Source organism: Oncorhynchus gorbuscha, linkage group LG15 (genome assembly GCF_021184085.1).
Source record: "Oncorhynchus gorbuscha isolate QuinsamMale2020 ecotype Even-year linkage group LG15, OgorEven_v1.0, whole genome shotgun sequence".
Taxonomy (NCBI): domain Eukaryota; kingdom Metazoa; phylum Chordata; class Actinopteri; order Salmoniformes; family Salmonidae; genus Oncorhynchus; species Oncorhynchus gorbuscha.
The window spans coordinates 38,931,402-38,958,038 of record NC_060187.1 but is presented as its reverse complement, the minus strand read 5'-3'; the positions used below and the strand labels follow the sequence as shown (position 1 = coordinate 38,958,038).

Here is a 26,637-nt window from a genome sequence, read left to right as displayed (position 1 = left end):
CACTGCGCCACCCGGGAGGCCCATGTTTTTTCAACTTGATTGGAGTCCACCAGTGGTAAATTCAGTTGATTGGACATGATTTGGAAAGGCACAAACCTGTCTATATAAGGTCACACACGAGACAGTGCCTGTCAGAGCAAAAACAAAGCTATGAGGTTGAAGGAATGGTCCGTAGAGCTCCACGACAGGATTGTGTCGAGGCACAGATCTGTGGAAGGGTACCAAAAATGTTTGCAGCATTGAAGGTCCCCAAAAACACAGTTGCCTCAATTATTCTTAAATGGAAGGCGTTTGGAAGACTTTTCCTGGAGCTGGCCACCCGGCCAAACTGAGCAATCGGGGGAGAAGGGTCTTGGTCAGGGGGGTGACCAAAAACCGAGATGGTCACTCGACAGAGCTCTCGAGTTCCTCTGTGGAGACGGGAGAATCTTCCAGAAGGCCAACCATCTCTGCAGCACTTCACCATTCAGGCTTTATAGTAGAGTGGCCAGACGGAAGCCTCTCCTCAGTAAAAGAGACATGACAGCCCACTAGGCACCTAAAGACTCTCAGACTATGAGAAACAAGATTCTGGTCTGATGAAACAAAGTTTCAACTCTTTGGCCTGAATGCCAAGCATCAAGTCTGGAGGAAACCTGGCACCATCCCTTTTTTTCTTTGCTTGTGACAGGTAGACCTGCATTTGCTGCAGCATAGCCTATGCTACAGTAATATAATGACCAAATGTGTGTCTAATTTACACATCTCCATCTGGCTTTCAGGGTCACCTTTTTAATTTTTTTTTCTATCCCCAATTTTGTGATATCCAAATTGGTAGTTACAGCCTTGTCCCATCCCTGCAACTTCCGTACGGACTCAGGAGAGGCGAAGGTCGAGAGCCGTGCGTCCTCCGAAACATGACACCGCCAAGTCGCCTGCTTCTTGACACAATGTTCACTTAACCCGGAAGCCAGCTGCACCAATGTGTCGGAGGAAACACCGTACACCTGGCGACCGTGTCAGCGTGCATTGTGCCCGGGCAGCCACAGGAGTAGGTAGAGCGCAATGGGAAAAGGACAACCCGGCCGGCCAAACCCTCCCCTAACAACACTGGGCCTATTGTGCGCCACCTCATGGGTTTTCCGGACCCAACACAGCCTGGGATCGTACCAGGATCTGTAGTGATGCAGCTAGCACTAAGATGCAGTGCCTTAGACCGCTGCACCACTCAAGACGACTACCTCATCTTTTAATTGTAAAAGTGTCTTCATTTTTATTATTGCAGTTTTAAAACAGCCTATCACTAAAATGTTGTTGCTTTAAATCAGTTCACAAGCCAACACTCTCTTGCAGTCTTTCTCAATTCCATTCAAATTGCATCCAAAATAGATAATCCTGTTCTAGATTTATATATAGATGTCCTAGTCTACCTCTTTCAGGTAATAAATTCAATGCAGTATCAGCCTTTATATTAGTCTAATTAATGATGGGTTATGCATAATAAGCTTCTAACTTATAACTTGCGCAACATGCAAGCACCTGCGCTCCGCTGGCCTCTCCATAAGAAAATGCTCCTTAGCTCTGAGTCCCACGCAGGAAAAGCTAGACTACAATAGCTTGCCGGGCTTCTTTTTATATCAATAAACTATTCAATGGGGGATGCAAGCTCTTGTTTGCTGAATGCTAAATACAGCAGCCAATAGAGCTCATGTGTAGTTTGAAAGAAGAGCGAATGCGCAATGATGGTAGGCTATAGCAGTTATTTATTCAGACTCATAACCATTCAATCTTCATGAAGAGAAGTGAAAGCCATCTGCACCTATTTCTAGTCCTATATTATGCAAGCATGTCATTAGAATGATGAAGATAAGGACAACAAAACGTATTTCATTTAATTGTTGAAAGCGAGGAAGGAATGAAGCAATAGAGAGAAAGAGGAGGTAGGTTATAACATTAGGGGAAATATAGTATTAGAAAAAAAGTATATACAGTACCAGTCAAAAGTTTGGCCACACCTACTCATTCAAGGGTTTTTCTTTCTTCTTACTATTTCCCACACTGTAGAATAACAGTGAAGACACCGAAACTATGAAATAACACATATGGAAACATGCATGTCCTGAAAAGTTTGCTGTTATTACAACGTCATTCTTGTAACATTAGCGCCCGTTAGCAACAACCGTCCCAGTATAGGGACTCCGATCTTACGGAATCCTTAAGAGGTTTTTAGAGGTTTAAACAAACTCAAGTTTTTTTCTTTGTATTATCTTTTACCAGATCTAATGTGCTATATTCTCCTACATTAATTTCAAATTTCCACAAACGTTAAAGTGCTTCCTTTCAAATGGTATCAAGAATATGTATATCCCTGCTTCAGGTCCTGAGCTACAGGCAGTTAGATTTGGGTATGTCATTTTAGCCTAAAATGGGAAAAAAGGGGCAGATCCCATTTAAAGTATGGCTCATCAGGCTCAGGTAGCATCAGGCTTGAATTTTCAATCAAATCTCTAATCAAATCCAGACATAGGCCTATTTATATGCTTTTGAATCACGCTTTTGAATCACGCTTCCGGTTTTGGTAAAATATTCAACCTTAGTCTGGTCTTTAAGGTGTTCTCCGAGAGAGAGAGAGAGAGAGAGAGAGAGAGAGAGAGAGAGAGAAAGAGAGAGAGAATCTGCCATAATGCATCAGAACAACAGATCTATACCTCAGCCACAGATCATTATTGAAACTCCATGGAGCCATGCCTAGCAGCCATGTTCCATCAGCGCAGACATGTACAGAGCCTTTTCTGTTTGTCTGACAGATTAAACCTTTTCACCAATCACTTCTTAGCTCTCTTCTCAGATTTAGCAGACAGAGCTCTGTGCTCTGCGTCAGTAGCCAAGTTGTGAAAGGGGATATGCGTGAGTGTATGAGAACCTGAAAGCACTTCACAGCAACAATCAGAGCTGTGCCCTTGAACATGAACACTGACAGGGAGAAGAGAGAGCTAAGACATGCAAGGAGTGCTTTTTAGACCATTCGAGGACACCGACTTGATTTGCTTCGTCATTGAAATTACACAATGGTAACAGAGGACCTCTCACAATCAACAGGCTTTATAACACAGCGAGAGGCATAGTGGGGATGGCCGAGTCAAAACCAGTCCGTTCAACTGAAATCTGAAAATGAACCAAGTCTAAGTGTGGAATTAATACAGATGGCTCTGAGGTGATTGCAAACAAGGCTCTTGAGTTAATGATAGAGGGCTTTGCTCAGAATAAGAGGACGTATCCATGCCTAAAGAGCAAATATTACTTCTTTGTAATCACTTGTGAACATTATGAGGAGTTGGTAAACAGATGGCACGAGACAGATGGCATGCGAATTGTTCAGTAATACTATATTTATGAAATGGTTTAGTTTAAGTAGTGTCGCCGAAGTATTCCGTTTCAACTGCAACACTAAAATAATTCATCAACGCTACATACAATTGTAACTGTGCCAGATTCATGGCAAAACAAATGACCAGTTACACAGACTGGAAAAGCAGAAGAAAAGAATGTGGCTTTTATTTTTTTTAAACAGCAGGATCATCCATATTTCATGACGTCCTCCCTCTCACAGCCAGTTTTGTTTGGGTCTAGGCTACATTTGCATTTGAACATCGACTCAGCACCTTTTGTCTGAAACTGCTGTTGCGTTTGAAGCCCAGATCAGATACCATTTCTGCTTTTTTTTTTACCTCTAGATGTGGGCACTGGCCCAGAAAAATATGATCTTTGTTGATCAGCAATTCTTCAAACCCTTTGTGGACCATCTTATGACGCTCGATACAATTAAAGGGTACAGATATAATGAAATAAACCCCCATGTCTGTAAACACATAATCCAATCAAAACTCTTATCATCAAATTAACAAGAGATGCTTTAAGAAATACATGTTTATTTAAAAAAAAATCTATTGCTTAATTACTCCAAAAGGTGAAAATAAGAACACGAAGTCACAGATTTCTCCCCCATTCCAATCCATTATTTCTATCTTCTTCCCTCTCTCTGTAAGTGAGAGTAACTGTCTCTATTGGAAACTTGTGATGTAAATGAAGTATCGCTCGAAATGTGGGAGTGGGCATCTCTTCCTGGGTGCCTCTGAATCGATGAAAGGCATGATCATGTGCTTTAATGACCCAGGTGTTAGCCGGAGGGAGAGAGCCGCCCGACTCTGCCCAGAGAAGGAGGGGGGATGGAGGGCACAGACCGACCACACTGGGCTACACCGTTGATCAACGCTCACTCTCGCTTAGTGTCTCTGGCTCTTTATGTAATGTGGGTATACCTGATAAGGGGAGGACACACAGGTGTGAGGAACACGAGCGTAATACAGTATAAAGCAACGTTCACATTCTCATCAAGAAATGTCATTCGCACACATTGACACACGGAAACGTTCTCTCACAACCACCCACACACTACAGTAATAGGAGAGTGAAAGTCATAGCATGGGTCATAATTGAGCTCTGTTGAGATCTTCAGTCCAGGGTGGGGGAGTTGCTCTCCTCTCCTCTCCAGAGCTGGCCTCTCCTCCTCTCCTCCCACAATGGTCTGTGGCTAGCTGTCTGTCTGGGTCATTATGAGTGATTGAGCTGCTTCCGAAGGCCTTGGCTTCGCCCAGCGGGCTGTGGATCAATCAGCCGATGTCTGAGGGAGACAAGACCTCCCAGCCTCCCAGGCCCCACGCAGCCCTCCCAGTGTTCAGCCTCACAGCCTGTCAATCCCACTCATCTCCCTCCATTGGCTTCTGCTTCCTGTCTGCCTGTTCCTCTCAGCTGAAGAAGTAAGTGGATTCCTTTACCCGCTGGAGATCAAAGTTGCCTGGGAGACAAAAACAACACAAACACACCTCAGTGAAAAGTGATGTGTGATGATTGCTTAAGTTTTGATCTGTCAAATATTGTGGTCCAATTCGGAGTGACTGATCAGTCTAACATCAATCTTCATCTTCAGATCCGCATTGAATTCAACACTGAAAAGTTGCCCCTGTACATGACTGTCGACTCCTATAGACACATTATAGGAGTCAATGCTTCCTCTACCATTATATAGGAGGGCCAGACTGCTGACTATAACCTGTCATTTGTGAGTGTAAGAGCAGGGAGGGGCCTGTCTGTCTATATAAGGGACCAGATTATAATACTGATTCTGTCATTTAGAGGAGGGGAAATGACAGCTTGGCAAGACACCCACTCTGTGCATAGCTATTCTATCTCAACTAACACATGTAACCTACTACACGAGAGGAACTAAATGTTCCGATTATGTTGTATAACAATGGCCGATGCTGAAATGAACCACGACCTGTTCAATGTAACCTGGCGGAGTGATGCAGAAAATCATCCTGGATTATGTCCAGCTAGTATTCATCCACTGTATCCTGTTCGAGGAGACAGCCAGGGGTTACCGTGGTGATGGCCTCTGTGTGATTCGGACACAAAGCAGACCACCACATCTGCCTGAGCCATGTAAACAGATTATGAATGCGGGTGGAGGGTGGGGACAATTAATGGTAATCAACTTTATGCAATTCAGCTGCCGGTGCCAAACAGCCACTACAGATGGACAGAGAGAGAGGTTGAGTAAAGCCTCCTTCAGAACTGATGGATGGACGTGTTGCTGACAGAACAACGGACGCTGTTATCAATCATCCCCTATGTCTATGCTGTGGGAATTAGAGGTGGAATCTGATGGACAGAACACACAGGTCACATAGGGTGCAGATAGAGAGAGAGAGACAAAGATGCAGAGAGACAGACACACACAAGAGAGTCAGAGAGAGATGCAAAGAGAGAGGCAGAGAGAACCAGACAGAGACACGCACACAAGAGAGTCAGAGAGAGATGCAAAAAGAGAAAGAGGCAGAGAGTGAGAGACACACACACACAAGAGAGTCAGAGAGAGATGCAAAAAGAGAAAGAGGCAGAGAGTGAACGAGACACACACAAGAGAGTCAGAGAGAGATGCAAAAAGAGAAAGAGGCAGAGAGTGAACGAGACACACACACACAAGAGAGTCAGAGAGAGATGCAAAGAGAGAACGAGGCAGAGAGAGAACGAGACAGAGAGACACGCACACAAGAGAGTCAGAGAGAGATGCAAAAAGAGAAAGAGGCAGAGAGTGAACGAGACACACACACACAAGAGAGTCAGAGAGAGATGCAAAAAGAGAAAGAGGCAGAGAGTGAACGAGACACACACACACACAAGAGAGTCAGAGAGAGATGCAAAGAGAAAATGAGGCAGAGAGTGAACGAGACACACACACACAAGAGAGTCAGAGAGAGATGCAAAGAGAGAACGAGGCAGAGAGTGAACGAGACAGACAGACAGACAGACAGACAGACAGACAGACAGACAGACAGACAGACAGACAGACAGACAGACAGACAGACAGACAGACAGACAGACAGACAGACAGACAGACAGACAGACAGAGAGAGAGACAGAGAGACAGACAGACAGACAGACAGACAGACAGACAGACAGACAGACAGACAGACAGACAGACAGACAGACAGACAGACAGACAGACAGACAGACAGACAGACAGAGAGAGAGACAGAGAGACAGACAGACAGACAGACAGACAGACAGACAGACAGACAGACAGACAGACAGACAGACAGACAGACAGACAGACAGACAGACAGACAGACAGAGAGAGACAGACAGACAGAGAGACAGAAACAGAGAGAGACAGACAGACAGAGAGACAGAAACAGAGAGAGACAGAGAGAGACAGAAACAGAGAGAGACAGAGAGAGACAGAAACAGAGAGAGACAGAGAGAGACAGACAGAGAGACAGAGAGACAGAAACAGAGAGAGACAGAGAGAGACAGAGAGAGAGACAGAGAGAGACAGAAACAGAGAGAGACAGAGAGAGACAGAGACAGAGAGAGACAGAGACAGACAGAGACAGAGAGAGACAGAAACAGACAGAGACAGAGAGAGACAGAAACAGAGAGAGACAGACAGAGAGACAGAGAGAGACAGAAACAGAGACAGAGAGAGACAGAGAGAGACAGAGACAGAGACAGAGAGAGACAGAGACAGAGACAGAGACACTGACCGGTTTGGGGCACTTTGGCCAGCAGCAACAGCATTCTCCGGTACTCCAGAAACTTTTTGCTTTTGACCTCGCTCCTGGAGGAGAAGGGAGGACACGATAAAAGCCTTATTTAAATGTTGTTGTTGTGGTGGTAAGAGGTTGGTCAGGAGTCCCGGTTAGTGAGAAGAGCAGGATAGTGGTGCAGGATCCTCAGGCTCATCTCCCTAAGCTCCAGCCTTCCTCGGTCTCTCCTCACCTCTCCTCCTAGGGACTAATGACCTCACGGGGCCTGGGCACAGGGGTGAGGGGCTGGCCTGAGGTGCCCAATTACCCCACAGAAGGAGCAGTGTGGATACCATGTACACTTAACCCAAGCCCAGGGGATTACCGTAAAAACAAAACTTTTTACAAGCAACCTCACTAACAGTAAAAAGCCTTTTTTTACTGTAATACAAGTAGTCTGTTGAGATTCTAAACACATTTATCTTCAAAGGCAGTCTGGGATCTGGGAATTTGTTGACGTTAAAAATCATGTCTCTATTGGATAGCATAGTTAAAAGCCCATCCAGCGTTTAGTATGTTTACTCTCTACAGTGCTTAAATTATTATTACTTTAACGATGTGTGTATGCTTTACAATGCAACTACAGTGCATTAGGAAAGTATTCAGACACAGACTTAATCTAAAAACATATTTAAAACAAATTTAAAAAAGATCAATCTACAAACAATTGCCCATAATGACAAAGTGAAAACAGATTTTTAGAGTTTTTGCAAATGTATTACAAATAAAAAACAGAAATACCTTATTTACATTAGTATTCAGACCTTTTGCTATGAGCCTCGAAATTGAGTTCAGGTGCATCCTGTTTACATTGATCATAATTGAGATGTTTCTACAACTTGATTGGAGTCCACCTGTGGTAAATTCAATTGATTGGACATGATTTGGAAAGGCACACCTGTCTATATAAGGTCCCACAGTTGACAATGCATGTCAGAGCAAAAAGTAAGCCATGAGGTTGAAGGAATTGTCCGAATGAGCACCGAGACAGGATTGTGTTGAGGCACAGATCTGGGAATGGGTACCAAAACCTTTATGCAGCATTGAAGGTCCCCAAGAACACAGTGGCCTCCATCATTCTTAAATGGTTGAAGTTTGGAACCACCAAGACTCTTCCTAGAGCTGGCTGCCGGCAAAACTGAGCAATCAGGGGAGAAGGGCCTTGGTCAGAGAGGTGACCAAGAACCTGATTCGCTGGTCTGATGAAACTAAGATTGATCTCTTTGGCCTGAATGCCAAGCGTCACGCCTGGAGTAAACCTGGCACCATCCCTACGGTGAAGCATGGTCGTGTCAGCATCATGATGTGGGGATGTTTTCAGTGGCAGGGACTGGGAGGGACTGGGAGACTAGTCAGGATCGAGGGAAAGATTAACGGAGCAAAGTACAGAGAGATGAAAAGCGCTCAGGACCTCAGTCTGGGAGCGAAGGTTAATCTTCTAACAGGACAACCCTAAACACACAGCCAAGACAACACAGGAGTGGCTTCGGGACAAGTGTCAATGTCCTTGAGTGGCCCAACCAGAGCCCGGACGTGAACCTGATCGAACATCTCTGGAGAGACCTGAAAATAGCTGTGCAGTGACGCTCCCCATCCAACCTGACAGAGCCTGATAGGATCTGCAGAGAAGAATGGGAGAAACTCCCCAAATACAGGTGTGCCAAGCTTGTAACGTCATAACCAAGAAGACTTGATGCTTCAACAAAGAACTGAGTAAATGGTCTGAATACTTATCATTTTTGTTTTTCTTTATACATTTGCAAAACAAAAACACTATATTTGCTTCGTCATTATAGGGTATTGTGTGTAGATTGATGAGAAAAAAAACCCAAAACAATTTAAACTATTTTAGAATAAGACTAAAGTAACAACACGTGGAAAAAGTCAAGGGTTCTGAATAGTGTCTGAATGCACTGTATATCATTAAAGTCCAGCTATGGCTTGTCCAGGCTTAACAAGTACATAGCGTATACAGGGTGAGAGAGAGACCACAGCAGTAAACTCCCAAGTAGATGAATGTTTTGTACATTCTTTGCATACATGGCTGAGAGAAAGTGAAAGGTTCATCGGCAGTGCTGTTGAATCTACTTTTTGTTGAGTTATGTATTCTCAGTAAAAATGCTCAATGTGCAATAACAAGTTCTGGTAAATGCACAAAATAGGCGAGGTTTGCATATAAAGACTTATAAAGTCAGGTTTTCCCCCTCCCCAACACTTTTTTCCCTCTATGCTCCTTTCCTCCTATCTTATAGCTAAATAAAGCATACTAAACTGCCAGTCTCAGTGTGGTGTATCTGTGGTCCAGTGTGTGTGGTGTGTAGAAACTTACTGTAGCCCAGAACAGTATTTCTTCAGTAGGAAGTTGGACAGCTCTTGAAGGATGGGCTGGCTGTGCAGTGCCACAAACTGCTCCCGGCAAACCTGGCAACCCAAGAGAGCACACCACACACAGTCACTCTAATGTACTCCCAACACTCAAGCAATCACTCTATTCAACACTGGCATTTGACTGTACTGGGAGTTCTAGAGTGATCTGGCAACCCGAGAGAGTCACTCACTCTGTCCTCATGATACAAGCAGAACCAACAACACTACTCAACTCTCCAGCTTCATTGACACAGGACTCGTAGTCACACTGCTGACTTGAGTTATGCTAATGATCTCCATTGGGGTTGCTCCATTTGTCCTCTCCAGTCCCGTCGGTCTCCATTGTGTGACTGGGGAGATCTAAACTAGGTTGATGACCCTGATACTACATAGACAACAGGGGAGGACAGGAGGAGAGGAGAGAAGGAGACGAGGGGGTAGAGGTAGAAATGGAGGAGGAAAGGGATAGGAGACTAGCTAGAGTGATTGGGGACATTCATTTATGCTGCCAGGTCGGTGCCAATTTAATGCTTGGCTGAAGAACAGAAATATGATAATATAAAATCCTATGTCATATGTTAAGGTGCGGACCAATATATTTAAAGTGCTGCCCCTAGCCTTTGTGTTCAATTGGCTATGTAATGAGGGAAGGGCACTTTGAGATTTAAACATGACAAGAAATAACCACACTGTGAAAAACCGCTTCAATGCTAATTATTGGAGATTGGATGAGGAAATAGCACTTTCCTTAACATAATTCACACAGAAATACCATTATGGTAATTCGGCCATTTTGGATCTCAACAGAGCGTCTCAATTTAGTGTTGTTGACACCTCGGAGCGTCTCAATTTAGTGTTGTTAACACCTCGGAGTCACGCTAAAAAGGACAGGCCAACATAGCCCTCTATACTCCATAATGGCCCTCTGTAACAGGATGCAACTCTGGGACATATGGTGCTGTCTGCTGCCAATAGCTGTAAAGCCATGTATTAACAGCCAGGCAGCCAGTGGTGTAAAGTAATTGACTCTGGCCGCCAGGGAAGGCCTATATGGGGTATTATACTCTGGGTAGTTCAAGCCTTGAATGCTGATTGGCTGACAGCTGTGGTATATGAGACTGTATACCACGGGTATGACAAAACCTTTATTTTTACTGCTCTAATTACATTGGTAACCAGTTTATAATAGCAATAAGGTAACTCGGGGGTTTGTGGTATTTGGCCAGTATACCACGGCTAAGGGCTGTGTCCAGGCCCCCATCGTTGCTTCATGCGTAAGAACAGGCCTTAGCCGTGGTATATTGGCCATATACCACACCTCCTTGGGCCTTATTGCTTAAGTATACTACCCCACCCAGCCACAAGGAGCTGTGTGCTAAGGTCAAAGGAGGAATGAAGGTGATAGAAGAAAATGAAGATGACGTACCTTGTTCATGGTGTCGACTGTGATGGCGTGGGTCCAGAAGCAATCGTGGACGGAGACGAACGTCAGGCCGGCGCTGGAGAAGCACACAGAGGAAGAGAGAGACATGAGATATAGGGCTAGACGCGGTGGAAGAAAATCGTGGTGGAAACTGGACACCGTAACATGAGGTTACACAGCCTGGGAGACATACTAAGACTTGAATCAATGTGACATAGTATGACAACGGTTTATGGGTTCAAACAGAGATGGTTATTCAGATGGCTATCCCATGCAGAGTTCAGAGGGGTCATCAGAGCTGATACCGTAGCAGGCTAGAGCAGGGAAGGGCAACTTTGATGGTGGTGGGGGCCACAAAAAACTCTGAACTCATCATGAGGGGCAGTGGCTCGAGGGTCTGCTTACCCACACATGCAGTCAGAGCCGGCCCTAGCCTTTTGGGGGCCCCAAGTGACATTTTGTCGGGCCCCAATTCTACACATTTTGCCATGGGGCGTAGAGAAAATGTAGCAATTTTATAACTCATTTCTTGCAATTCTACACATTTTCCCATGGACCGGAAAGAAAAATGTGCAATTCTACAGCTTATTTCCTGCAACTCTACTCAGTTTGCCATAGGGTGCAGAAAAATCTGAGTGAGAGTGACTAAGAAAATTAATGAATTAATTAGTCTACGATTACTAAAAGTATAGATAATTGAGTGAATGTCAGTGAGTGACAAGAGAAGAACTGCTGATGCACAACCACATTTTAGAAATAGGCCTATTCTACTTTTCTAACTCTCAACAGCAAGTTGAGACCTCCTTGGAAATGGATGCGGCCTGCCAACCGGTTTCCCCATCCCTGTTGTAGAGTGTGGTGTGGGTCAGAGGTTATAGGTTAGGCCTTAGTGTACCTGTAGCAGTAGAGAGCAGTCAGCATCATGTGTGTGGAGTCCAGAGAGTGGATGAAGTTAGGAGGGAAGGCATTCTTCTGTTTCACAGTGTCTGGTCTCCTGTGGATGAAAAACAGGACAGTTATTCACAACAGGAGAAGACACACACACAGTCACACGCTAACTATGTTTCTCTCACACACCAACACATACCCCCCACTATGAAGTCCCTGATGAGGCAAGGAACTGAAAAGCCAGTTTCCAAGTACATAAATCACTGATGGTAGATCAATATGAATTATGTATGAGTGACAAAGAAACAACAGAACAGATGTTCACGTGACAACGGCATCTCGCCAATAACAACTGCACTCTAAACTTCCAATTCCTGTGCAAGCCTCCAGCTAATTGGGTGTTGGCGAGAAAAGAAAAACACATTGCAGTATTAGAAGCTGTTTTGGCAACTGTCATCCAACTGAAGGGTTGGAGAAATGTAAATGTACATCGACCTCTGCTGAAAGTGAGCACTTTCCCAATCTGTATATGCACACATTATCCTCATTAGCCTGGGCCTTGACCTCCCAACACACTGCTCCAGTGCACTTGTAATGAGGATGGAGTACAGGGGGATAATAGCTTGGGATGCACCCAGCAGCACAGACTAGACATAGGCATGCCAGCTATACAGATGTCAACTCCACTCCCCTGTAACGCCGTTTGGCTGGGAACTGGCCAGAGTGATGGAGGAAATAGCCAAGCCTGTATCAGTGCTTAGGTGTAACTTCTACCTACTCTGAAATCTATGCAATTGAAAACTATGCTGTTAACTTTGTCTCTATGGGGAATTGGGATAGACTGGGAGTTTAGCTTCAAGCACTTTAGCAACAGTTAGTCAAGTCAAATCACATTTTATTGGTCACATACACATGGTTAGCAGATGTTAATGCGAGGGTAGTGAAATGATTGTGCTTCTAGTCCCGACAGTGCAGTAATATCTAACAAGTAATCTAACAAAAATGACTACCTTGTACACACACAAATGGGATGTAAATAAGAATATGTACATATAAATACATGGATGAGCGATGGCCGTGCGGCATAGGAAAGATGCAGTAGATGGTATAGAATACAGTATATACATATGAGATTAGTAATGTAGGATATGTAAACATTATTAAAGTGCCGTTATTTAAAGTGACTAGTAATACCTTTATTAAATCAATTTATTACAAGTGGCCAGAGATTTGAGTCAGTATGTTGGCAGCAGCCACTCTATGTTAGTCATGACTGTTTAACAGTCTGATGGCCTTGAGATAGAAGCTGTTTTTCAGTCTCTCGGTCCCAGCTTTGATGCACCTGTACTGACCTCGCCTTCTGGATGATAGTGGGGTAAACAGGCAGTGGCTTGGGTGGTTATTGACCTTGATGATCTTTTTGGCCTTCCTGTGACATCGGGTGCTGTAGGTGTCCTGGAGGGCAGGTAGTTTGCCCCCGGTAAATGCTTTGTTCAGACCCCATTACCCTCTAGAGAGCCTTACAGTTGTGGACGGAGCAGTTGCCATACCAGGCGGTGATACAGCCCGACAGGATTCTCTCGATTGTGCATCTGTAAAAGTTTGTGAGAAATTTTTCTTCAGCCTCCTGAGGTTGAAGAGGCACTGTTGCGCCTTCTTCACCACGCTGTCTGTGTGGGTGAACCATTTCAGTTTGTCCGTGATTTGTACGCCGAGGAACTTAAAACTTTCCACCTTCTCCACTACTGTCCCGTCGATGTGAATGGGGGGGTGCTCCCTCTGCTATTTCCTGAAGTCCACAATCATCTCCTTTGTTTTATTGACATTGAGTGAGAGGTTATTTCCCTGACACCACACTCCGAGGGCCCTCACCTCCTCCCTGTAGGCCGTCTCGTCATGGTTGGTAATCAAGCCTACCACTGTAGTGTCGTCTGCAAACTTGATGATTGAGTTGGAAGCGTGGATGGCCACGCAGTCATGGAAGAACAGGGAGTACAGGAGAGAGCTGAGAATGCACCCTTGTGGGGCCCAAGTGTTGAGGATCAGCGGGGTAGAGATGTTGTTTCCTTACCTCACCACCTGGGGGCGACCCATCAGAAAATCCAGGACCCAGTTGCAAAGGGTGGGGTTGAGATCCAGGGTCTCGAGCGTAATGATGAGTTTGGAGGGTACCGTGGTGTTAAATGCTGAGCTGTAGTCAATGAACAGCATTCTTACATAGGTATTCCTCTTGTCCAGATGGGATAGGTCAGTGTCCAGTGTGATGGGGATTGCGTCGTCTGTGAACCTATTGGGGCAGTAAGCAAATTGAAGTGGGTCTAGGGTGTCAGGTAGGGTGAAGGTGAAATGGTCCTTGACTAGTCTCTCAAAGCACTTCATAATGACAGAAGTGAGTGCTACGGGTGGATAGTCGTTTAGCTCAGTTACCTTAGCTTTCTTGGGGACAGGAACAATGGTGGCCATCTTGAAGCATGTGGCCACAGCAGACTGGGACAGGGATTGATTGAATATGTTCGTAAACACACCAGCCAGCTGGTCTGCGCATGCTCTGAGGACGCGGCTAGGGATGCTGTCTGGGCCGGCAGCCTTGCAAGGGTTAACACGTTTAAATGTTTTACTCACGTTGGCCGCGGAGAAGGAGAGCCCACAGGCTTTGGTAGTGGGCCGTGTCAGTGGCACAGCATTGTCCTCAAAGTGAGCAAAGAAGTTGTTTAATTTGTCTGGGAGCAGGATGTGGTGTCCGCGACGGGGCTGGTTTTCTTTTTGTAATCTGTGATTGACTGTAGACCCTGCCACATACGTCAGGTTAGATGGTTAGAGGCCTGTAAGCACAGGAGAGCCAAAGCCAACCACACCACTTACTTACCCCAATAAAGGCCTTTTTAAGGCCTATACTGTGTGCGCGCAGTATACAGGAACACAGGAAACATTTTGTAAAGCCAGGACTTTTTTCATGTCCTGAATTTGTTTTAAATGCTATTTTAGGCTTAAGGGTTAGGTTTAGGGTTTGGGGTTAAGGTTAGGGATACGTTTAGGGTTAAGGTTTAGCAGTTAGGAAAAATAGGATTTTGAATGGGAATACATTTTTGCTCCGCAAAAAGTCCTGAAAATTCACGAAAACAAAGCTGTGTGTATGTACACGAGTGAAAGCTGGGGAAATCAGCAGAGAGGAGGGAATGCTGAGCTCGGCTGTAACTGGCAGACTGTGAAATACAGATACTTTCTCTGTCAGAAATCTAAGTTGAGAGGAATAACTCTATAAGCAGCAGCATCCCTCTGCACGCGCGCGCGCGCACAAGCACACACACTTTCGTTTGAGATAAAGACAAGGAAGCTTTTTGTTGTGTGTCACCGTGCTCGTGTGTGGCGGTGAATGTCAGGTCAGACAGAAGGCTGTCAATCTGTCTCCTCTCTTTCAGTCAGTGAGGTATTTATGGTCTCTCGATGTCAGTGCGGTATTTATGGTCTCTCAGTCAGTGAGGTATTTATGGTCTCTCGATGTCAGTGCGGTATTTATGGTCTCTCAGTCAGTGAGGTATTTATGGTCTTTCAGTCAGTGAGGTATTTATGGTCTTTCAGTCAGTGAGGTATTTATGGTCTCTCAGTCAGTGAGGCATTTATGGTCTCTCAGTCAGTGAGGTATTTATGGTCTTTCAGTCAGTGAGGTATTTATGGTCTCTCTCGATGTCAGTGAGATATTTATGGTCTCAGTCAGTGAGGTATTTATGGTCTCTCTCGATGTCAGTGCGGTATTTATGGTGTCTCTCAATGTCAGTGAGGTATTTATGGTCTCAGTCAGTGAGGTATTTATGGTCTCAGTCAGTGAGGTATTTATGGTCTCTTTCAATGCCAGTGAGGTATTTATGGTCTCTCTCGATGTCAGTGAGGTATTTATGGTCTCAGTCAGTGAGGTATTTATGGTCTCAGTCAGTGAGGTATTTATGGTCTCTCTCGATGTCAGTGCGGTATTTATGGTGTCTCTCAATGTCAGTGAGGTATTTATGGTCTCTCTCGATGTCAGTGAGATATTTATGGTCTCAGTCAGTGAGGTATTTATGGTCTCTCTCGATGTCAGTGCGGTATTTATGGTGTCTCTCAATGTCATTGAGGTATTTATGGTCTCAGTCAGTGAGGTATTTATGGTCTCAGTCAGTGAGGTATTTATGGTCTCTTTCAATGCCAGTGAGGTATTTATGGTCTCTCTCGATGTCAGTGAGGTATTTATGGTCTCAGTCAGTGAGGTATTTATGGTCTCAGTCAGTGAGGTATTTATGGTCTCTCTCGATGTCAGTGCGGTATTTATGGTGTCTCTCAATGTCAGTGAGGTATTTATGGTCTCAGTCAGTGAGGTATTTATGGTCTCAGTCAGTGAGGTATTTATGGTCTCTTTCGATGTCAGTGAGGTATTTATGGTCTCTCTCGATGTCAGTGAGGTATTTATGGTCTCAGTCAGTGAGGTATTTATGGTCTCTCTCGATGTCAGTGAGGTATTTATGGTCTCTCAATGTCAGTGAGGTATTTATGGTCTCTCTCGATGTCAGTGAGGTATTTATGGTCTCAGTCAGTGAGGTATTTATGGTCTCTCTCGATGTCAGTGAGGTTTTTATGTTCTCTCTCGATGTCAGTGAGGTATTTATGGTCTCTCTCGATGTCAGTGAGGTATTTATGTTGTCTCTCGATGTCAGTGAGGTATTTATGGTCTCTCTCGATGTCAGTGAGGTATTTATGGTCTCTCTCGATGTCAGTGAGGTATTTATGTTCTCTCTCGATGTCAGTGAGGTATTTATGGTCTCTCTCGATGTCAGTGAGGTATTTATGGTCTCTCTCGATGTCAGTGAGGTATTTATGGTCTCTCTCGATGTCAGTGAGGTATTTATGGTCTCTCTCGATGTCAGTGAGGTATTTATGGTCTCTCAATGTCAGTGAGGTATTTATGGTCTCTCTCAATGTCAGTGAGGTATTTATGGTCTCAGTCAGTGAGGTATTTATGGTCTCTCTCGATGTCAGTGAGGTTTTTATGTTCTCTCTCGATGTCAGTGAGGTATTTATGGTCTCTCTCGATGTCAGTGAGGTATTTATGGTCTCTCAATGTCAGTGAGGTATTTATGGTCTCTCTCGATGTCAGTGAGGTATTTATGGTCTCTCTCGATGTCAGTGAGGTATTTATGGTCTCTCTCGATGTCAGTGAGGTATTTATGGTCTCTCTCGATGTCAGTGAGGTATTTATGGTCTCTCTCGATGTCAGTGAGGTATTTATGGTCTCTCTCGATGTCAGTGAGGTATTTATGGTCTCTCTCGATGTCAGTGAGGTATTTATGGTCTCTCTCGATGTCAGTGAGGTATTTATGGTCTCTCTTGATGTCAGTGGCAGACCTCAGAGTAATGGGGAGACTGTCACAAGGTATAGGCCTCACCCCACTGAGGGATCAGACAGTAGGCTACAGACAGCAGCAATTAAAGGGGAGCTCTGCCCCAGTCACGAGCTGGATGAAATAGTCACAAAACATGTGTGGCTGTCAGTCAGCATGGACATTGTGAAGAACAGAGTATGAAATTAACTTTTTATTTTAAAGTTAGAAATGACCCATATGCATTTTTCCAATCTTAGTGATACAGCTCTAGTGTTTTGTGTTAAAGTGTAGGCACTCACTCAAAGATTTACACTAACTAGCCCAACTAGTTCCCTATGTTGCAGAAGAATATGTATAGGCTACTTAAAAAAAAGTTTCAAACCAAATACCCAACAAACAACAACCACGGTGTATTAACCTCCAGCTCTACCTCTGATACTAATCACACATTCAATGGCCCTTTTACAGAAATCATTCAGCGGTGACATTTTAGCCCAAATGCCACCCTACCCAGGGCTATCAGTGGCCTGTCTGTCCGTCCGTCTGTCCATCTGGTGCAGATGGCCCCATTGTTTTGACCATATCTTTCCTTTTCAAGTTCAAAAAGTTCACATATACATTATAAAACATGTCAAGGATCGTTCACATCATGCTCTATGTTTTTGGAAGAGAAAGAGACAGAGGGAAAGAGAGAGAGAGAGAGAGAGAAATAAAGTCATTTCTTACAAACTTTCCCTAAAAAGGACAAAAATACTGTAAGTAATACAAATAATAATTACAGCAGTTTACCTCAATGTCATTGAATAGAATTAACACACACGTTCCTGTTTTTGTCTATACAGTTATTTGGCAGGGTACAATATGTCTTTAGTCGCAACCCGGCTGTTATCATTGACATTACATACACATTTTTCAATCTCTGAGTCCTTTGACTTACAGTTGGCGGCTATGGTTTGAGCCAAATTGGCCGTAGTCATTTTCTGTCCAGTCACTAACAGTTCCCTTAACATGTACATCTGGTTTGTATCATCCAGGTTACAAGGTACTGCTCCTAATACAATGAAAAGTGATTCCAATGGTAACTAAAAGTCTAGGAGTGTCTTCACTAGTGCATTTGTGACTACTTTCACAAATTCTCTCCCATGATTGATCTTCCACCACCAAATTCATCTCTAGTTTCCATTTTCCTTTCACATCCTGCGTGTGAAACCATTTATATAACTGAGACACATATTTTTGGGCTATTTGACCTTCCAATATTTTTATGAAATTTTGCTCGACACTGAATGCTGATTTTTTTATGACCTCACATTTCTTGTGTGTCATTAGGTTGTGTCTTATCTTGAAGTACCTAAACATGTCATTTGCAGGTAGACCATATTTGGTTTGGAGTGGAGTAAAAGATTTGTGAACATTCACTTCAAAAAGCTGGTTAATTGACCCTTCGCTGAGCCCCACCCCCCTTGGTTACTGTTGCAACCTCAGACAGCATTTTCCCAGGAAGCCCAATTCTCCATTCATCCACTGGCGAAATCCCCTCACAATGATCTCAAACTGTGTTTCTAATACACAATGAAATGAAACAGACTACCCCTTGCTAATCAGGAAACTCTTGGGTATGTTGTGGTGGATTGTTGCTTCACGGGAAAGGGAACCTGGTAAAATGATGTTTGTAGTATAGCTAGCCACTGAATGGCTCTGAATTCACTGTCAGCATGCAGTGAAAGCTATAAATATATTTGGAGCAAACTAGCTAGCAAGTGCTCTAAAATCATACCCTGATGTTGACAGCAGATGGGAGTTTTATTCATAACATTGCTAACATAGCTAGCTAACACACAGTACCGGTCAAACGTTTGGACACACCTTCTCATTCAAGGGTTTTTCTTTGTTTTATATTTTCTACATTCTAGAATAATTGTGAAGATATCAAAACTATGAAATAACACATATGGAATCATGTAGTAAACAAATCAAATTATATTTTATATTTGAGATTCTTCAAAGTAGCCACCCGTTGCCTTGATGACAGCTTTGCACATTCTTGGCATTCTCTCAACCAGCTTCATCAGGAATGCTTTTCCAACAGTCTTGGAGTTCAAATAGCCCTTACAAAGCTGTCATCAAGGCAAAGGGTGGCTACTTTGAAGACTCAAGTATAAATATATACCGTACCAGTCAAAAGTTTGGACACCTACACCTTTTCTTTATTTTTATTATTTTCTAAATGGTAGAATAAGTGAAATGCCAAGAGTGTGTAAAGCTGTCAACAAGGCGAAGGGTGGCTACTTTGAAGAAACTCAAATATAAAATACATTTTTATTGGTTTAACACTTTTTTGGTTACTACATGATTCCATATGTGTTATTTCATAGTTTTGATGTCTTCACTATTATTCTACAATGTAGAAAATAATAAAATAAAGAAAAAATCTTGAATGAGTAGTTGTGTCCAAACTTATGACTGGTACTGTACATTTTGAGAACATACATTTTATTGAGTGGCTAGGAAGCTATTTAGTATTAGCAACGTTTGTTGGTCAATGATAATGAGAGCTAGCTAAGCAGCGGAGTTAGAAAACAATGTAACAAAAGTATAATTTTGTATTCGAAAAATACTTCAACAGGCTATGCATTTCAGGAATCACAAGGACAAGTACTTCTGGTACACTGTTAAATTATTTATCAATTTCAACATGTTTTTTTGGACGAAAACTCTCAGTTTTTGCCATAGCCCTCATTGGCTTTCATGCAATATAAACATGAGCTTTTCCGAGGTGCTGGACTTGATGTCCGTTGCTATCCAGTTGCTACTGTTAGTTCCCCGGAATTCTGGGGCTAACCAAAGGGTCAATTGTGATCAACCCTTTCTGCCATTATGGACGGGCTGTCCATACCTTAAGAGTGTATCTTTTACATTCAGTATTCAATCTAACTTTCCTCCAATGTAATGGGCCTAAAAACGGTAATGAAGGAAGGGGTATTCTCGGAAATGAATTGTGAGCTGTAGCCATTCACTCTAACCCTGGATATAGGGTTGGGGATCCATACTCTAATCCTTAATAACCAATGGAATGAATCCCATTCTCAAAAAGTGTTTGTTCTAGGTAGAACTAATCAACAGTATGAAATGCATTCTCCGCATCTAGGCTGAGAAGCAAGGCTGTTGCATAGAAGCATCGCTGTTTGTTGTCTACCCTTAGCCAGTGACTGAATGTTTAATACCCTCCTAATATTGTTAGTAATTTGTCTGCCAAGTATAAAACCTGTCTGAACCGGGTTAATCAGTTTCCCTACTGTATATGTTTCTGAATTCTCTTAGTAAATTTCGGGTCCGTGGGGAGGAGACTAACATGCCTGAATGAGCTACACTGGGAAGGATCTTTACCTTCCTTGGGGATTACTGTTATGATTGACCATGTTTTGGGTGGGTCTTCCTTTGATAATGCATAGTTATATACTCTGCACAAAACCAGGGTAATATCCTCAATGAAGGTCTTCACCTCAGTATCCATCTGTCCCCTGGTGATTTATTATTTTGCAATCTCTTGATGGCTTCCTCAACCTCGTTCTCTATATCTGGCTGTGTCATTTCGGCCCAATCGTCCTGTGATCATTGTGTGAGATTTAGGTTAGACAAGAGGGTTCAAATGTTTTCTTGTTTATGGTCTTGTTCTGCTGAATCATTAAGGTCTTTATAATACGCTGCAAACACCTCCGCAATGTCACTTGGTTTTGAGACTTCTGCTTTAGAGAAGGGATTCATTACTTTAGGGACTACTCTGCTAGCCTGGGCTTTTCTTAGCTGGAAGGCTAACAACCAGCTGTCTCTATTACCCATCTCATAGTATCTTTGATTAGTAAATCTAAATGTCCCTTCTGTTTTGTAAGTCAATAACTTACATAACTTTTGTTGACTTTCATTCAACTTATGCAATGTATCATCTTCCCTTGTGTTTTTATGTTCGCGTTCAAGTCTCTTTAAACTATCCTCCAAACGCTGCTGTTTTTCAATACACTGCTTCTTTCATTTGGCAGACAAAGCAATTATCTTACCTCTTAATTACCGCCTTTGCCCCTTCCCACAAAATGGGATTGATGATACATCATTATTAAAACGAAGAAGTAATCTTTCAAATGTTCATTGTAACTCTTGCTTTACAATATGTTACGTCAATATGGAGACAAAATGTTAAGTGCTTCTCCATTCCTAGATGTATCTTTAGACATACTTGACTGGGGTCCGATATAGTTTTCAACGCTGCATTCCTTTACTTTATGTAAATACTGCTTGGATATACAAAATAAGTATATTCTGGAGTAGCTGCCATGACCCTTTGAGAATTTATTTTAATTTTATGCTTTGAACGCCAAGTATCAATAAGCCCCAGTTCATTCATCATGGCAGCCAGGGCTTTAGATTTCTTAGAATGGGGACTGTGCTCAGCAGGAAGTCGGTCAAGCTTGTAATTCTGTATGCAATTAAAAGTCCCCGCCAATAATAACCATCCCTTTTGCATTGTCTACGATTACAGTTGCGATATCTTTAAAGAACCTTGGGCAGTCCTCATTTTGATGCATTCAAGTTCAGAATAGTAATTTATGTCCCCACTACCCTCATCTACCCTGATTATCCCTCAACACTTTATTCTTGGCAAAGCACACAGATCTATTAAATAAGATTGAAACACCTCTTTTTTTCACCACCATGAAAAGATGCACAAAATACTTGATCTACCCATTCTCTTCTTCATTTTTTAGTTAATTATTTGTTAAATGGGTCTCCTTGAAATGTTCTACTGAACATTTATATTATAACTAATACAATAAACTAGTCGTTTAATCTGTTGTTTTGCGTTGATACATAACTCCCTCCTCAACTTGTACTCCCCTCCCTCATCATATAAATCCATTTAAAAAAGTAAAGTCTGTGAAGTGCAGAAACTCACTCCTAAGCTCAATAGGATGGTCAATGATAAATGGAACATAGAACATAACCATACAAAATCACCCCACCCCCAAAAAACTGGTTCTTTCAAATAAAGTCATGTTGTTGATTATCTGAAATAAAATACACCATCCCCCTTCGACATACAGTGGGGCAATTGTGCAAGTTCTCCCACTTGAAAAGATGAGAGGCCTGTAATTTTCATCATAGGTACACTTCAACTACGACAGACAAAATGAGAAAAAAATCCAGAAAATCACATTGTAGGATTTTTTATGAATTTATTTGCAAATTACGGTGGAAAATAAGTATTTGGTCACCTACAAACAAGCAAGATTTCTGGCTCTCACAGACCTGTAACTTCTTCTTTAAGAGGCTCCTCTGTCCTCCACTCGTTACCTGTATTAATGGCACTTGTTTGAACTTATCAGTATAAAAGACACCTGTCCACAACCTCAAATAGTCACACTACAAACTCCACTATGGCCTCTCACATCTTTTTAGGTGGGAGAACTTGCACAATTGGTGGCTGACTAAATACTTTTTTGCCCCACTGTATGTCCAGAGAGCTGTGCCTTTCCTGTCTGTCTGGAGTAAACACAGTCTGTGTGGATGCCATGATCCAAAAGAGTCAAATCCCCATCCTAGGAAGTTGCTGCTCAAACCCGGACTCCCACCACCCCACACACGACCCATTGAACTTATTATCAGTTTTAAATAAAAGATTTAGACTTGCTAACATACTATATATGTATACTATCTGTCGACAAAGTCATACAATAATTAAACCAAATAAAGTGGCCTACATCTACATAGCAAATCAATGTGTTCATTACCTCAGTGTAAACATATTGTAATGTGGGGCAATACATTTCAAACGTCTTCCTGGATGAATGTCTTCAGATCCATATCTGACAGCACTATTCTGTCCCTGCCTGCTGCACCTGCCATCGGACTCTCTCGAAATCTCTCTCCAGACGGTTTCTTTCTTCCATCCGTACTGTGATTCCCAGCTCCCTCAGGGTCAGGATTGCATCCATCAAAAGTGCCTTCGTGCCTGAGTTTCGTGTCATCCTCAGTTGGGCTGGGTATGGGCACTTCGCTTTTATGTTGTTCCCTCTCAGCTGTTTGATCACTTCTCGGACTCACATCCTATTCTTCTGTAGGTCTGGGGAATAATCATGGTCAAAGTAGATTGTTTTCTCCTGAAATGTAACTTGCCTCTGCTCCCAGGCCTGGCGTAGAATAGTTTCTTTGACAGTAAAGTCCAGAAACCGCACTACAATGGACTTTGCCGGTGCTTCTGTATCTCTCAGCTTCGTAACCAGTGCCCTCACAAAGCTCATCATATCATTTATTTCAACGCATTCTGCTACCTGGTAGATCCGAATATTGTTACACCTCAGCATATCTTCCAAGTCGTCACACACCGTGGCTCTGTCCTCACCGGTCTCCTCTGGAATCTTTTGTTATTTGTATCTACTTGACAAAGTCATTATTCAACTTTTCCTGCCACTTTGTTCAATATTTGCCACTCTTAATATATAGTACTACAGTAGTTAGCTAGTTTTCCATTTGGGTCGCAGCTGCGTCTTCAAGCTGTTTTCCCGTTCACGACGTCACCGGAAACTCCCTTTAGTCCACTGTTAATACAATCCCAAAATGTTTTGCATGTCAGCAGTCAAGTTAAGATATAGGATTTTCAAGACGCATAGTGTCACTGGCCACATCATCCTGATGATGTGCTTGCTGTCGCTGAACGGATCAGGATGTGACCAATCAAAAGTGGTAAACATGTCTTGTATACTGTTTTTATACAGGGTCTACATGTCAAAGTCTCTAAAGCAAGTTGGAGATGAGGGGAGAGAAAAAAAAGTGAGCCCTGAGAAGATACCGATGGATGACAGGGTTGGGGTCGATTCCATCTAAATTCCAGTCCAGTCAGGAATGTAACAACTTAATCCCTATGGAGAAATCCCATGTCCAATGCAACTGACAGGAATATAAACTGAATTGATCCCAACTCTGGTAGTGTTAGAAGGATCTGGAGGGAGAGGAACTTACTCTTTAGAGTCGTGGGTGATCTGGAAACTCAGGTACTGGATGGTGGCCTTCAGCTGCAGGAGACATGGGGGGGGGGGGGGGACATGAATGAGTCAGGTAGGTTTGATGATGTCATTTCGGTCAATGAAATGGTGGAGGTTGGGACAGTATTAGACATTCTGTAAACACACACAAAGCAAACAGGGTAAACTTCTGACACCCAAAGCAGTCCTTCTGTTTGACATTTCTAACACATTGATGGAAAATCAAACGAATGTGGAATCCATTCTTATTGAAAGCCTCTGATTGACCTACAAGTGCAACCCATTGATTCCCAGCCCACCTGCCACAGAAATGACAATAGAACACAAGACATTAATGACTGGTAAAACCTGACTTGAGCCAACATACAAGCGTACTGTGACATGCTAACAAACAGTAATTGTCTCCTAGGACAGTAGTTTCCAACCTGTGAGTCAATTATAATAAATAAAAAAAGGGATCGAAATATCAATTGTCTTCCAAAAAGAATAACAGTTGGGAGCATCTAGATGTTAGAAACTGTCAAACAAAAATCCATCTGTAATAATAGGCATTTCATGTGTTACATTCACTGATAGAATTGACTAAGATATTTTATGTAAAAAATGGTGGTCCTCAAGAGATTTTGACAGTTATTTGGTGGTCCCCGGAAAGGAACAGGTTGGGAACCGTAGTCCTAGAAATAAACCTGACTAGTGCTCAAGTCTCAACAACAGCTACTGACAGAGCAGACACACTAACTACTGTAGGTTCTGCCACAGATGAGAGTTTGGCCAGTCTGAGGTGAATAATGGAGCCCATCATTTTGGCCCTGTAAGAGCTGTAAGGGAAGCCATTTTGTCAAGAATGTGAGTGACTGCTCTCCACATTGGCCCTATCACTGTCACGCCCCTGAGTGCCTCAATCACATTACAGCTCAGATTAGTTTCTCCCTGTCTCTCTCACACACACACACACACACACACACACACACACACACACACACACACACACACACACACACACACACACACACACACACACACACACACACACACACACACACACACACACACACACACACACACACACACACACACACACACACACACACACACACACACACACACACAGACAGAGAGAGAACAGTAGAGGAGAGAGGTTCCCTGCTCAAGGTGACACTGCATTGAGCCGGGACAGAGAGAAGACAGAGAAACATGAGAGACAAGCAGCACACAGCCGAGAGGGACATCTGAAGTGCTGAGGATAGCTTGAGAGCTGGAGCTTCGGTGGGGTGTGTGTGCTGGCCATGAGGTAAATTGAGATGCAGTCCTGTTGGTGGTCATCAATCATTATGATTTATGAATCTATTAGACCCCATTAATAGAATAACCACTTAATGTAGGAGAGATGAGAGAAAGAAAGAGAGTGAGAGGGGGGGTCAGAAAAAGAGAGAGAGAATGACATAGAGTGTGAGAGAATTAGGGGTGAGAGAGACAAGGAGAGTGAAGAGACAACTTGCTCACTCACTTCGCTCATTAGTTATTCTGCCCTGCAATTCCTCTACAGGAGAGCTTCCAAAGGGGTGCACGTTTTTGTTTTCGCTCTAGCACTACACACCTGATTCAAATAATCAACTCATCGAGCCTTTGGACCTGGGTCAGAGTGGAATCAGGTGTGTAGAGCCCTGGCCCTCCTTCGGGTTCCAGGAGAAGGATTAGAAAACACTGCTCTACAGAGACAGTAGAAATAAAGAACAGAACAGTCTTTTATACTCAGGTTGAAGGTGAAGCGAAGTGATAAGACTAGCAGTGAATGGGAACCTCTACCCAAACAAGCTCTCTACGATAATAGAGTACCCTGATATAGACATAAATGGACATAACTTGAAAGGATCAGTTCAGGCCTGGGGAACTCCAGTCCTTGGTGACACACTTTTGCCCCAGCTAACACATCTGACTTGAATAAACCACTAATCATGATCTTTAGTTTAGAATGCAATTACTTTAAATCAGCTGTGTTTGCTAGGGACGGGGAAAAAGTATGACAGCACTCCAGCCTCCGAGGACTGGAGTTGCCCATCCCTGGATCAGGTCATCATCATTGTAGCAGTATATCATCTCCATCGAAGAAATACCTTGGTTATGGGTCAAAATGATGCCCATCTAAGAAAATCACATTTTGGGAGCTCGGAATCAAATAGGATTCACTGCTTGCACTCCTACATCTAGCCATACCAAGGCAGCCAGGGCAGTCCTCCCACTGATACACCCTGGCAGGAGGCTTGTGTGATGAAAACATCTATCAACAACCAGATAAGACTGGCTTCAGACAGCAGACACGACTGCACATCACAGCACACATTACATGAACACTGCTGGTTCTGGAAAATAATGAATGTCTGCCTGCCCGCCACAAGTTAAGAGAACCATTCATTCGTCTGGAACTCCTGACTAACTGAAAGCTCTCC

The 26,637-nt window shown here is 43.2% G+C and overlaps 1 protein-coding gene across 1 annotated transcript in view; it reads right to left on the bottom strand.

Annotated features, from left to right (window-relative positions):
• Positions 1–3,888: 3,888 nt before the first annotated feature.
• Positions 3,889–26,637, bottom strand: part of LOC123997096 (DNA-directed RNA polymerase, mitochondrial-like) — a 97,630-nt gene continuing 74,881 nt past the window's right edge. Inside the window, exons 16-21 of the mRNA XM_046301130.1 lie at positions 24,168–24,220; positions 11,813–11,911; positions 10,921–10,993; positions 9,457–9,548; positions 7,086–7,159; positions 3,889–4,834 (exon numbers count right to left, since the gene is read on the bottom strand). Of these exons, the coding sequence (XP_046157086.1) occupies positions 4,785–4,834; positions 7,086–7,159; positions 9,457–9,548; positions 10,921–10,993; positions 11,813–11,911; positions 24,168–24,220 (441 nt within the window). The 3' untranslated portion in view covers positions 3,889–4,784. The remainder of the gene's footprint in view (positions 4,835–7,085; positions 7,160–9,456; positions 9,549–10,920; positions 10,994–11,812; positions 11,912–24,167; positions 24,221–26,637) is intronic.